The following is a 13,721-nucleotide window of genomic DNA, read 5'->3' on the forward strand; positions in this document are numbered from 1 at the left end:
AGATAGAGAAGTCAAGTTACCTGAAGTTGTGGAACTCAAAATTGAGACCAATATGCTCAAGCAAAGGTTGAGGTGCTGACCCCAAAGCTTGTAACATCGCAGAGGGCCACAGACCAATAGGTTAGAGTGGGAGTGGGGTAGAGATTTTCAGTGGCAAGCAATGAGAAGCTCACGGTTGCCCCTGTGGACTGAACTCACAATTGGATTCTCCACTTAGAGGAGCCACATTGTGAACACTGAATATAGTACACTAGATTGTTGGATGTGCAAGTAAATCACCACTTCATTTGGTGGGTCTGGGTGGGTCCCTGGATGATGGAGAGGAAGAGGTGAAAGGACAAACGTTGCATTGCCTGTGTTTGCAAGGAAAAGTGTTGAAAGAAGGGAGGTGTTGATGGTAATGAAAGAATAGACTAGGGAATCACAAAGGAAACAAGTCCTGGTGAAATGCTCAAAAGGAAAAAAAAAAGAGGGGAAATGCATCCAGTGGTAAAATCTCTTTGAAGATATCAGAAATTTTAGAGAATCATCAGTTGAAGATGGTGGATGATGAAGTGAAAGATGAGGACTGGGATCATGGAACTCCCATAGCTAAACTTTGATCTGGAGAAAGTGAGTGGAATTGAAGGTCAAATTGTTCAATATAAGAACAAGTTCAGCCAGGCAAACAAGTGTGCTGGTGGAGAGAAACTAGTTGGACCTCTGCTTAAGGATAAAGCAGAGGTTCCTCAGGCTATCCTGATGTGGAATGGAGGTGTAAAGGAATTATTTAGCTGACACTAAATATTTGAAAACCATCAAAGTGGAGGACATCATGGATATAGGTTACAAGGGACAGGACCCAAGGAAAAAAAAGATTGAGTCAAGGTAGAAAGTAGTAAATTTGATGTGCATAGGCAAGATGGAATGATGGGTCTGCCAGGGTGTCCTGTTTGTGAATTTTGGGCAAAAGATTCAAGTGCACCATGCTGTGATGGGACACCACAAGGCTGGAAGCTGTGGACAGAAGATCTAAGAAAATGAGATCCCTGATGGTCTGGGAGATCATGGCCTGCTACTTGATCATAATTGAGGTATCTGGAGGTACCCAAGAGCTGACCTCTGGATTCTGCTTGCTGCAACAGTTGTCCTGTGGATAGTACAGAATTTTTGTATGGTGCGAAATGATTTGTAACAATAAATATATCAAGAGGAATGCACCTTACCCATGAGACCTGCTAACTTTATGCCCCAAAGTGCCGTTCCTGTGGCAAATGAATTCCAGAGGGTGCCAATCACTGCATACATCAGAATTGCTCCAAAGTTGTCAAAGAACAGTCTGCTTGGCATGAAGTATCCAGAGTCCAACACAATTGGTGGTAGAAGAAAGAGAAAGAATGTGTCTGGTTCCAGTTGGTACTCTGGTTTCTTGGCTGCTGCAAGGACAATGCCCCCAAGGCCCAAACCCAGTAAAATCAGCAGACAGCTTTCTGGCACCACAGTCGTCACCTTGCTTGAGAGATGGAACACTGTAAGGAACACACAGGGAAGATCAACAGGAAATTGATGCTTTTAATTATAAATATAGTCAATTTCAATGCATACAACTAGCAACTGTAGTTTCAGGTTTGAAAGTAAGGACATAATGGACACTCAAACCTGGACCCACAATACTTCTCACTAGTCAAGGCATCACAGCAGCGTCTACACTTTGAGGAGATTGAGGCGTGCAAGGCTCCCCGACCCCATTCTAACAACTTTCTACAGCAGCACCATTGAGAGTGTCCTGCTTGGCCGCATCATTGTGCGGTGCGGAAGCTGCAAGGCATTGGGCCACGAGATCCTACAGAGGATAGTAAAAACCACTGTTATCTCTCTCTGCGCTATTTGTGGCATTTACCAGAGTGTTGGAGACAAAGTGACAAAGCACTGTTGAGGATCCCTACCGCCCATCTCACAATCTCTTTGACCCACAACCATTAGGAAGGAGGTACAGAAACATCAAGACTGGGACTATCAGTCTAGGTAACAGCTTCTTCCCTCAGGCTGTGAGACTAATGAATACCTTGCCACCACTGAGGTCTCGTCACTAGGACAGCAAGCTGGTAACTGTATTGTTTACCTGTGCTGAGCACAACATGCATTTTGAATTATATTGTATTAACTCATTTATGGTAGTATTGTGGTTTACGTGCTGGATGCCATAAATGTTTTGTGGGTGCCCCTGTTCCAGAGGAATGTTGTTCCACACATACAGCCAAATGACAATAAACTTGAGAAGCGGGTAAGGAGGTGTTCAGAGATGAGTGGTGGGCTGAGGAGGGGTGCAAGATGACAGGTAGGTAGTGCCAAGTGGCGAAGGTGAGTGGAGGGTGGTGGGGGGAGTTGGAAGACAGTGGCTGGTGAATGATAGATGGAGATAAAGAGAGAGAGAGGCTGTGCTGTGCTCCGTATCTCCCTCTAGCAGCCATCTACAGCCTTCACACTCCCATCCCCCACCTTGTTCTGTTTCTTTCCCCTTTTTCTTCCTTTAGCCTGCCTCTATTTTTCACCTGCCATTATCTTCCAACTCAATCTCCCACAGACCTCCGCTACCTGGCGCTACATCCCTTTCCTCCCTCCCACAGATGCTGCTGGACCTGCTGACTTGTTCCAGCAGATTGTTTCTTGCTCCAGATTCTAGCACTAGCAGTGCCTTGTGTCTGAATGGCATAGGGAGGACTATCACAAGTTATAAAGATTTGTTAGCAGACTGAAAATATAGACAATTTGGGGACAAACATGAACTCATCCATTTTGGATCCAGAAGAGATAGGGAACAGTGCTTCCTAAATGGTAAAAAGATAGTAGTGGAGATCCAGAGTTGTGAACATCCAAGTATGCAGATCATTAAACGCCATAAACAGGCATAGAAAATAATTAAAAAAGGATTACGGAACACTGGTCTGTTTCCAGAGGAATTGGGCATAAGGGCTTAGAAGTTGTAAGCCTCGACAGATCAAATCTGGAGTGATAAACAGTTCTAGCTACTGTAATGTTGGAAGGAGAACTTGGCCTTGAGGGAGGGCAACGCACATAACCAGAACGTTATTACGACACTAAATTACATGACAGGAAAGTAGGGCTGTATCATTCCATGGAGCTTAATAAGCTTTGGTCAATTTTATTGTCTTTCAAGATATTACAAATATCCGATGAAGTAAAAATATTTCTGTTGAGTTTTAAGAGAGGTATCTAGAACTTGTTGTGGAGCTTAATAATTAATGTCAGGTGATAGATCGGGAGATACTTCCATATGTTGAAGTTGGAGAATTTATACAAATGGCATTGATTTCAACTGTTAGCTTTAAATATGAGGTTGGTAAGCCATTGTTAACAAACAGATATGAAGGGATATGGAGAGAGAACAGGCATGTGGAGTTAGAACATTAATCAGCACTTATTCACAGAATGGCCAAGCAGGTTTGAATATTATCGTACCTCCTCCAGATCCCATTGATGGTGGCATGTTTGAAATAATGGAATTCTTCCAGAGATGGGCCCTATATTTAGCTTTCAACAAGCACATACGAAAAGATTTGATGTTTTGAAATCTATTGTTCTTTGTGGGAGCTCAATTAATCCAAATCATTTACCTTGTAGAAATGATAACAGCTTATAAAGTACTCTATTGGATGTAAAGTACCTCAGGAATTCTTGAGGCTAGGAGAGATACTAAATCAGTCCACACTGTTCAGTAGTTTTTTCATTTAATCTTTTTTCCACTATGGTGCAACATAATCAATGTACAGGGACATTCTGTAATACCAACATGGTCAAAAGTGAAAGGCAGAAATGCAGAAAATTACCACACGCATGGCCATCCATAACTCACAATTATCAAGCTCGTCTTATTTTTAAATCAAGTGAACCTTGTTTGCAGCTATCCAATAAATTTTCAAGACTGGGTTGAGCGATATCAAATACTGGCCTGTGTATAACCAGGTTTTTGACAGCAGTCAGTTAGCACCACAGGAGTGATAGATAATAAAATTTTAAGTTTTAACTTTAAATTTCAGAGGAATGGTGCCATTGTAATGAAGATAATTCTAATCCTCATCAAACTTCATTGGATAAGTCATTTACGAAACAGCAAATTCTGTTCTGGAGGCTCTGATCTTAAGAATCAATTGAAGAGATTTAAAATGAAGTGGAATATTTTGTTATCTTGGTTACAGAATTATCATATCACCAAAAGCAGAGCAGACGCAAGGTCTGCAGCCACCAACAGAAATAGCACTGCCCTGTTGATGGTGACCTCAGATTCGAAATGCATCCTCTCTCTGCTTCTGCAATCAAACAATGAGAAATATTGACAAATATGTCAGGGGCATATTTAAGATCGAGATACCTATATGTTACAACTGCAACAGGGGACTATAGAAGCGGCAGACAATAATCAGAGATAGACGCAGAATGGAGAGCATCCTAACTGATTGCACCACAGCCTGGTTTGGAAGCACCAATGCTCAAAAATGAAAAAGCCGACAAAACGTAGCGGACACATCCACTCCCTTCCCCACCATTAAGTACATCTACAAGAAGAACTACCAGAAGAAAGCAGCATTCACCAGGGACCTGACCATCCGGGCCATGCTCTCTTCTTCTTGCTATGTCCCACACCATCAGGTTCAGGAAGAGTTGTTACCCTTCGACCATCAAGCTCCTGATCCAGCATGGATACCTTCATTCACCTCAAAACTGAGCTGATCCTACACCCTACAGGCTCACTCTCCAGGACTTCACAACTCATGTTCCCAGTATTATTTATTTATTATTTGTTCTATTTGCAGTTTGCCTTCTTTTACACATTGGTTCTCTGTCAGTCTTTGTAGCTTTTCATTGATTCTATTGTATTTCTTTGTTCTACTGCAAATGCCTGCAAGAAAATGAATTGCAGGGTAGTATCTCATGACTTATACGTAATTTGATAATAAATTTACTTTGAAGCTGCTTCACAACAGCCACAGCCCATTGTGAATAGTCAATGGCAATTAAACAACATGGTCACAGTAAAATTCTCTTCCTCAATAATGGAAATTTTCAGCAATAGAATACCAAAAAAAAGGAATATTTGCAAGCTACCTTCAGCTCGAAGTACCAAATGGATTTGACATTGCAGTCTGTTCCTGAATCTCCACCATTACAGATTATTCAGGATTTGCAATTCTATGTCGTCCCTTGCCAGATCCACTCTTTCAGCCAGTCCTAATGCAGGGCCTCGAACCAAAACGCTGACAATTCCTTCCCAACCCACTTCCCACCGATGCTGCTTGATCCACTGAGTTCCTCCAGTGTTGTGTGTGTGTGTGTGTGTGAGAGAGATAGATATATATATAGATGGATTTAGCCAGCACTGTCTGACTTTGCTAAGATATGGCAGCCCTGGAAATGAGACTGACCCATGTCATTCAGGACCCCATCACTGATCCTGATTGTCAGGGACTTTGTGGCAAAGTAGGGGCTAGTTGGTGAAGAACCTTTGTCTTCCAGATGTTTAGTGAAGACCCACAGTTAGATCTGCTTTGATGATAGATTCTATCTCCATATGTGCACATTCAGAAATGTCATCAGCATACGCTGGCCGAAAGACTGAGGTTAGAGTGACCTTCTATGGAAATGGAGGAAAGCTAAACAATTTGATGAAAGCTGACTTGAAGCAATTAATTCCAGCAGTGAGCTTGTTACAGGTGAAGTGAAGCATTGATTGAAAGAAGTCCTAAACACAATTATCAATTATCAGCTTTCTCTCAAACTCCTTTTGGGAATCATTAAGTGTTATCAACTGGCACTTAATCTCCAATAACCTAATCACTGATATTTAGAAACACCCAAGATGGCGCTGAACTGCACCCTTCATTGAGTCACAGCTCAGATTTTGTTGTTATTTACTTTTTAGGAGAGTAAGTAAAAAACAGAGGGGTGTTAGTGGTCAGGTTTGGGTTTTAGGGAGGGGGATGTGGGAGAATTAGAGATCAGGCTGCAGAATGAAGCACTGTTACGCACTCCATATACATTTCACAATATGTTTTGACGTACACATGATAAATAAATAAATCTGACTTTGCATTCTGTCAACCTCATTTCAACCTTCAAGGGGTAAATGATTTGAAATCCAGGTGAGGTGAGAGCAACTAGCCTGGATGTTAGGCATCATGGAGCACACTGGAAAACTTTTCACATTTGCTTGAAGTTATAGCCATGACTAAAGCAGTTAGACGTGGTAGTTGGAATCCAGTTGTGTTAGCTGCAAAACAGCACAGGAGGATTTATTTTGGGCAGTGCCCCAGGCCCAACCATGTTCAAATGCTTCTCCAAATCATTTGTCCTTTTATGAAGTCTGAAATGATGTGTTTGACAATGATCCCTTTCGTTCATAATCTCATTATTTCAGGCTGATAAGAGGTGAGCAATGTCTGCATTTAGCAAGGATCAAACATTAAACATCTTCAAAAAAAAAAAGACCGCCTTATAATCTTCTGCTGTCATATATCACTACTTCTGTCATTGCATCCACCAGTATGAACATTCTGGATGTCTTCACTGACCTGGCATTTGACAGGAATTGTCATAATGACACTTTGGCTGCAAAGCCAGATCAGCATCTGGCTATTTTGCAGCAGGCAGCTTGCCTCCTTACTCTATTAACTATGAAATATTTCTGCGTGTTCTAAATAGAACTATGTGCTGGTATCTGATCGAAGTTATCTCTTTCTGCTGATGCTGGCCAATTAAGAGAAAAGGAAACTAACCACCAAAATGAGCCGTCCTAGTTCATTGACAACTTTTCCAACACCCTAAGCTTCCATTCTCTTCACAATATCATACCCTGGTGTCAGTAGGTATAATCACAAGGTGCAATGTTGCAACTCACCCCTTGAACTTCCCACCCCTTACCTTAAAGCCATGTCCTCTTGTATTGAGCAGTGGTGCCCTGGGGAAGAGGCGCTGGCTATCCACTCTTATCTATTCCTCTTATTATCTTGTACACCTCTATCATGTCTCCTCTCATCGTCCTTCTCTCCAGAGAGTAAAGCCCTAGCTCCCTTAATCTCTGGTCATAATCCGTACTCTCTAAACCAAGCAGCATCCTGGTAAATCTCCTCTGTAAATTCCTCTGAACTACAAGACAGTCATCTTGAATGTTACAATGAAAGTGAAGATTTGCAGGATGCAATTGTCTAAAATATTGTTTGAAGGCAGTCCATTATCTGCACTAGTTGTCTCCTCTGATTTTATTCATTTACACTCAATCGAAAGAACGCGGCAGATGAATATCATCATATTAGCAACTAATACACAGTTTTATAGTACTATGCACGTATTGGTAGTGTTCATATCTGTTCTGTATTTCATTTAAATACATAAATTGTTACTCAGGTAACAGAAGTTTATCTTTTTATCCTTTTAACTATTTCCATTAAACTTCAGTTAATTGGGGCAGCCGCTTAACTGGGTCAAAATGTTCTGGTTCTGATGAGTCCTAATTAGCCAAAATCCACTATACTTCAAAATTAAATTAAATAGGTAATGCAAAAAGAAGGAGTGGTAAATCTGTGGAATTCTTTGTCACAGGCAGCTGTGGAGGCTAAGTCTTTATGTATATTTAAGGCAGAGGTTGATCAATTTTGGTTGGTCAGGGCATGAAGGGATATGGGGAGAAGACAAGAGACTGGGGCTGATTAGAAGGAAAATTGGATCAGCCATGATGAAATGGTGGAGCAAACTCAAATGGCCTAATTCTGATCCTATATCTTTTGATCTTATGGCAGGGGGGGGGGGAATGGTAGTGTTTATGGGTTCAATGTCCATTCAGAAATCCGGTGGTGGGAAAACTGTAGTTCCTGAAATGTTCACAAGATCACAAGACAAAGGAGCAGAAGTAGGCCATTCGGCCCATCGAGTGTGCTCCACAGCTCCCCCATAAGCTAAACTATTCACCCATCCAGTTCCAATTTCCGGCTTTTTCCCCATATCCCTTGATACCCTGACTAATTAGATACCTGTCAATCTCCTCCTTAAACACCCTCAATGATCGGGCCTCCACAGCTGTATGTGGCAACGAATTCCACAAATCCACAACCTTCTGGCTAAAAAAATTTCTCCTCATCTTTGTTTTAACTGGGTACCCTCTAATTCTAAGACTATGGCCTCTTGTCCTGGACTCACCCACCAAGGGAAACAACCTTTCCACATCTACTCTGTCCAACCCTTTCAACATTCGAAATGTTTCTATGAGATCCCCTCTCATTCTTCTATACTCTAATGAATACAGTCCAAGAGCTGACAAACGCTCCTCATATGTTAGCCCCTGCATTCCAGGAATCATCCTCGTAAATCTTCTCTGAACTCTCTCCAATATCAGTACATCCTTTCTAAGATAGGGGGCCCAAAACTGCACACAGTATTCCAAATGAGGTCTCGCTAATGCCCCATAGGGCCTCATCAACACCTCCTTACTCTTATACACTATTCCTCTTGAAATGAATGCCAACATAGCATTCACTTTCCTTACCGCTGATCTAACTTGGTGGTATCCTGCACGAGATCTCCCAAGTCCCTTTGCACTTCCGATTTTTGAATTTTCTCCCCATCTAAATAACAATCTGCCTGATTATTTCTTCTTCCAAAATGTACAACCGTACATTTGTCAACATTGTATCTCATCTGTCATTTCTTTGCCCACTTTCCTAAACTGACTAAGTCTCTCTGCAACCTTTCCATTTCTTCAACATTTCCTGTTCCTCCACCTATCTTGGTGTCATCTGCAAATTTAGCCACAAAACCATTTAATCCATAATCCAAATCATCGATATACATCGTAAAAAGAAGCGGCCCCAACACCGACCCCTGCGGAACACCACTAGTAACTGGCAACCAATCAGAATAGGATCCCTTTATTCCCACCCTTTGCTTTCTGCCTATCAGACAATGCTCCACCTATTTCAATATCTTTCCTATAATTCCATAGGTTCTCATCTTATTAAGCAGCTTCATATGCGGTACCTTATCGAAGGCCTTTTGAAAATCCAAATACACAACATCCACAGCCTCTCCCTTGTCAATCTTATTCGAGATTACCTCAAAAAATTCCAATAGGTTGATGAGACAGGATCTTCCCTTCATGAAACCATGCTGGCTTCGGCCTATCTTGTCATGCACCTCGAGGTATTTCATAACCTCGTCCTTGAGGATTGACTCCAATATCTTTCCAACTACCGATGTCAGACTAATAGGTCTGTAATTTTCTTTTTGCTGCCTCCTTCCTTTCTTAAATAACGGAACTACATTTGCGACCTTCCAGTCCTCCGGAACCATGCCAGAGTCTATCGATTCCTGGAAGACCATTTCCAATGCTTCCACAATCTCCAAAGCCACCTCCTTCAGAACCCTTGGGTGCACCTCATCCGGACTGGGAGACTTATCTATTCTTAGTCCACTTAGCTTCCCAAGCACTTTCTCTCTAGTAATCTTGACTGTACCTAATTCTATTCCCTGATATCTTTGGCTATCAGGGATATTGCTCATGTCTTCCACTGTGAAGACTGATGCAAAATACTCATTCAGTTCCTCCGCCATCTCTTTGTTATCCATTATAATTTCTCCAGCATCATTTTCAATTGGTCCCGTATCTACCCTCATCACTCTTTTACTTTTCATATATTTAAAAAAAACTCTTAGTATCCTCTTTTATGTTAATTGCCAACTTCCTTTCATAATTCATCTTTTCTTTCCTAATGACTTTCTTAGTATCCTTCTGTTTTTAAAGTCTTCCAGTCCTCATTTTTCCCACTAATTTTTTCTTCTTTGTACGCTGTTTCTTTTGCTTTTATTTTTGCCTTAACCTCTCTCGTTAGCCACATTTGTGCCATTTTTCCATTCATGATTTTCTTTTTTCTTGGAATATATTTTTCCTGCATTTTCCTTATTTCTTGTAGGAATTTCATCCAATTCTGCTCTGCCGTCCCTCCATTTAGCTTACTTTTCCAATCGACTTGGGCCAGTTCCTCTCTCACACCACTGTAATTTCCCCTGTTCCACTGAAATATCGATACACCTGATACCAGCTTCTCCTTTTCAAGTTTGAAACTGAACTCAATCATATTATGATCACTACTTCCAAGAGGTTCCTTTACCTCCAGCTCCCTAATTGCCTCAGGTTCGTTACACAGCACCCAGTCCAAAACAGCTGGTCCCCTGGTGGGCTTCTGGACAAGTTGCTCCAAAAAGCCATCCTGTAAGCATTCTACAAACATTCTGTAAATGTTGAGTGTGTACATTCAGGTTCTTATACCTCCCTTCTCATTGATAGTAGGAATGAGAAGAAGGCAAGTCCTGGGTGACGAGGCTCCTAAATGATGGATGCCACCTTCTTGAGTCATCACCTTTTGAAGGTGTCCTCGAGGCTGGGAAGGCTAGTGCCCACGATGGAGCTAGCTGAATTTAAACCTTTTGCAGCTTTTTCTGATCCTGTGCATTGGCCCCTCCACACCGGATCGTGATGCAGCCTGTAAGATTGCTCTCCATGGTACACCTGTAGAAATTTGCAAGTGTTTTTGGTGACATACCTCCTCAATCTCCTAATGAAGTGCAGCCGCTGTTGTGCCTTCAATATACTTGCATTAGTATGTTGGGCGCAGGACAGATCTTCAGAGGTGTTGATATACAGGAACTTGAAACTGCTGACCCCTCGATAAGGACAGGCGTGCGTTCCCTCGACTTTCCCTTCCTGCATCCGCAACCAAGTTCTTGGTCTTATTGACAATGAGTGCAGGGTTATTGTTGTGACACCACTCAACTAGCTGATCTATCCCACTCCCATAAGCCTCCTCGTAGGCACTTGGAATTCTGCCAACAATTGTTACACTGTCTGCAGACTTACAGTGTGAGCTGTGCCTAGCCACAAGAGTCATGGGTATAGAGAAAGAAGAATAGTGAGCTAAACATGCATCCTTCAGGGGCACTCGTATTGATTATCAGCAAGGAGGAAAAGGCTTTCCGCTACCTGGTCAACAGCACACAGGGACGGTCACTGAATGCTAACAATACTACTAGTGTTCTCATCCTGTGACTAAAAACAAAGCTACTAATAAATGTATGTTATTGAACTTCTGAAAAGACCAGCCAGAGTCCTTGCTCTGAATTGCCTTACAACAGAGAAGGCAAAACAAAAGCATTTAAGGATCTTAGGTGAAGACAAACTCAGGTAGTGCACTGTCAAATGACGAATCAGCACTGTTTCAGCTTCTGTATTAAGAGTGTTGATAATGCATTTAGAAACCCATCACTTTGCAACTCGGGTGTCATTTAAGGAATTAAATCCTTCTGAAGGCAGCAAGACTGGGAAGGTGCAGAGTTTCCTAAATAGCTCATCATAACACTGAACTATTTACTTTTACCTGCAGGAAATTTGGCCTGAATTGCACACCCAGCAGTGTCTGGATCCTTTAATAGGTTTTGAAATCTCTCAGTACATTCTTAAACAGGAGAAAGTAAACAACTAACAGACCTACAATCCTGTGGAATTCTCTACAAGGGAGAACTCTTAGTTACTGCTCTGTGACAATTTATCCTTTTTCTTATTTGATCATTCAGTTAAGGTTACATCCATTGTTGCAAAGTTTGCAGATGATATGAATATAGGTGGAGGGGCAGGTAGTTTAGAGGAAGTAGAGTGGCTAGAAGAAGGACTTAGATTAGGAGAATGGGAAAAGAATTGGCAGATGGAATAATACAATGTTGGGAAGTGTATGGTCATGCACTTTAGTAGAAGAAATGAAAGGGTTGACTATTTTCTAAATAGAGAGAAAATACAAAAAACTGAGGTGCAAAGGGACTTGGAAGTCATTGTGCAGGATTCCCCAAAGGTTAATTTGCAGGCTGAGGCTGCGGCAAGGAAGGTAAATGCAATGTTAGCATTCATCTCACGGGGACTCGAATATAAAAGCAAGGCTCCAATGTTGAGACTTTATAAAACACTGGTGAGCCCTCACTTGGAGTATTGTGAGCAATTCTGGCCTCTTATCTTACAAAGGATGTGCTGAAACCAGAGAAGGTTCAAAGGAGGTTTACAAAAATGATTCCAGGGTTGAATAGCTTGTCATATGAAGAGCATTTGATGGCTCTGGGCCTGTATTCTCTAGTATTCAGAAGAATGAAGGATGACCTCATTGAAACCCATTGAATGGTGAAAGACCTTGATAGAGTGGATGTGGACAGGATATTTCCTATGGTGGGACAGACCAAGACTAGAGGACACAGCCTCTGAATAGAGGGGTGTCATTTTAAAACTGAGACAAGGAGGAATTTCTTTAGCCAGAGAGTGTTGAATCTGTGGAATTCTTTGCCACAGGCAGCTGTAGAAGCCAAGTCTTTATGTACATTTAAGGCAGAGGTTGACAGATTCTTGATTGGTCAGGGCATGAAGGGATATGGGGAGAAGGCAGGAGATTGGGGCTGAGAGGGAAAATGAATCAGCCATGATGAAATGGTGGAGCAGAATTGATGGGCCAAATGGCCAAATTCTGCTCCTATATCTTATGGTAATGATTTCTCATTAACAACTTATTCCTTTTTTTACATCCTTTAACTGGGTAAAGTGAACAATAATTTGATTTCATCTTATATGTGAATGCAGGTGCACATATCACTCTGACAAGGATTTAGACATAAAATTAGGAGATTCACTATGCAAATTTTATCATTCAATCTATTGTGGGACAAAATGCTTTCGAAGCAACTGAGGAATGAAGATCTTTCTCTTTCTCTTTCCCCAAGTATGGCTCAGTGACATTATTACAGCTCAGGGCATCGGAATTCAGAGTTCAATTCCAGTGCCATCTGTAAGGAGTTTGTATGTTCTCCCTGTGACCGCATGGGTTCCCTCTCGGTGCTCCGCTTTCTTTCCTTAGTCCAAAGATGTAACAATTAGTAGGTAAATTAGTCATTGTAAATTGTCCTATGATTAGGCTAGTGTTAAATACACGGGTTGCTGGGTGACCTGGCTTGTTGGGCAGGAAGAGCCCAAATTACTAAATAACTAAAATGAATAAATAATCTTCCAGTATAGAGCCTTAATTATCAAGAATTAAACAGCTCCCTTGCTCCATTTAAACCACAAAATAGTTTTTCTTATGGAATTGGATGAAAGGTGGATTTAGCTAGGGCATCAAGACAACAGAGCTCCTCAAGAAAATAGCAAGAGATCTATTAACTCTTACTAAATCTAACAGTCAGCATATAGGGCTTTTTTCTTTTAATAAAGGAAATAGCAACATCCAATGATATTGTTGGGCCTTACTGTTTCCTTGATACATTACCCCAGGCTGCATGCTCAAGTTTGGGTAGCGGACTACACCCAGGTCCTTCTTAGGCTACGTACACACTAGACCGGATAATTTTGAAAACGCCGGTTTCGCGTAAAAAACGATAGGCGTCCACACCAGGCATTTTTCAAAATATCTCTGTCCTCATTAGAACGGATATTTGGGCGAATCTCCTCCTACTGGGCATGTGCAGGACACACAGAAAACAAGTGAAGAGGAAACGGTATACTTGGTGCACGTTTGTCCAGTTACAGACTAGAAAAACTTAACAGGAATTGCTGTTGGCTCTCACGCAGGAGGACTTAAAACTAAAAAAAAAACACAAATACTGGAGCATATGGAGGCAACCGACAGGGAGTTCACGGACAGTATGACCCG

General features: G+C 41.6%; 1 protein-coding gene across 1 annotated transcript in view; it reads right to left on the reverse strand.

The window, feature by feature from the left end:
• slc9a5 (solute carrier family 9 member A5) overlaps positions 1-13,721 on the reverse strand; it is a 252,309-nt gene that overhangs the window by 144,503 nt on the left and 94,085 nt on the right. The window contains exon 2 of the mRNA XM_063066729.1: positions 1,206-1,508. Within this exon, the coding sequence (XP_062922799.1) occupies positions 1,206-1,508 (303 nt within the window). The remainder of the gene's footprint in view (positions 1-1,205; positions 1,509-13,721) is intronic.

This window comes from Mobula hypostoma, chromosome 14 (assembly GCF_963921235.1).
Source record: "Mobula hypostoma chromosome 14, sMobHyp1.1, whole genome shotgun sequence".
NCBI classification, from domain to species: Eukaryota; Metazoa; Chordata; class Chondrichthyes; order Myliobatiformes; family Myliobatidae; genus Mobula; species Mobula hypostoma.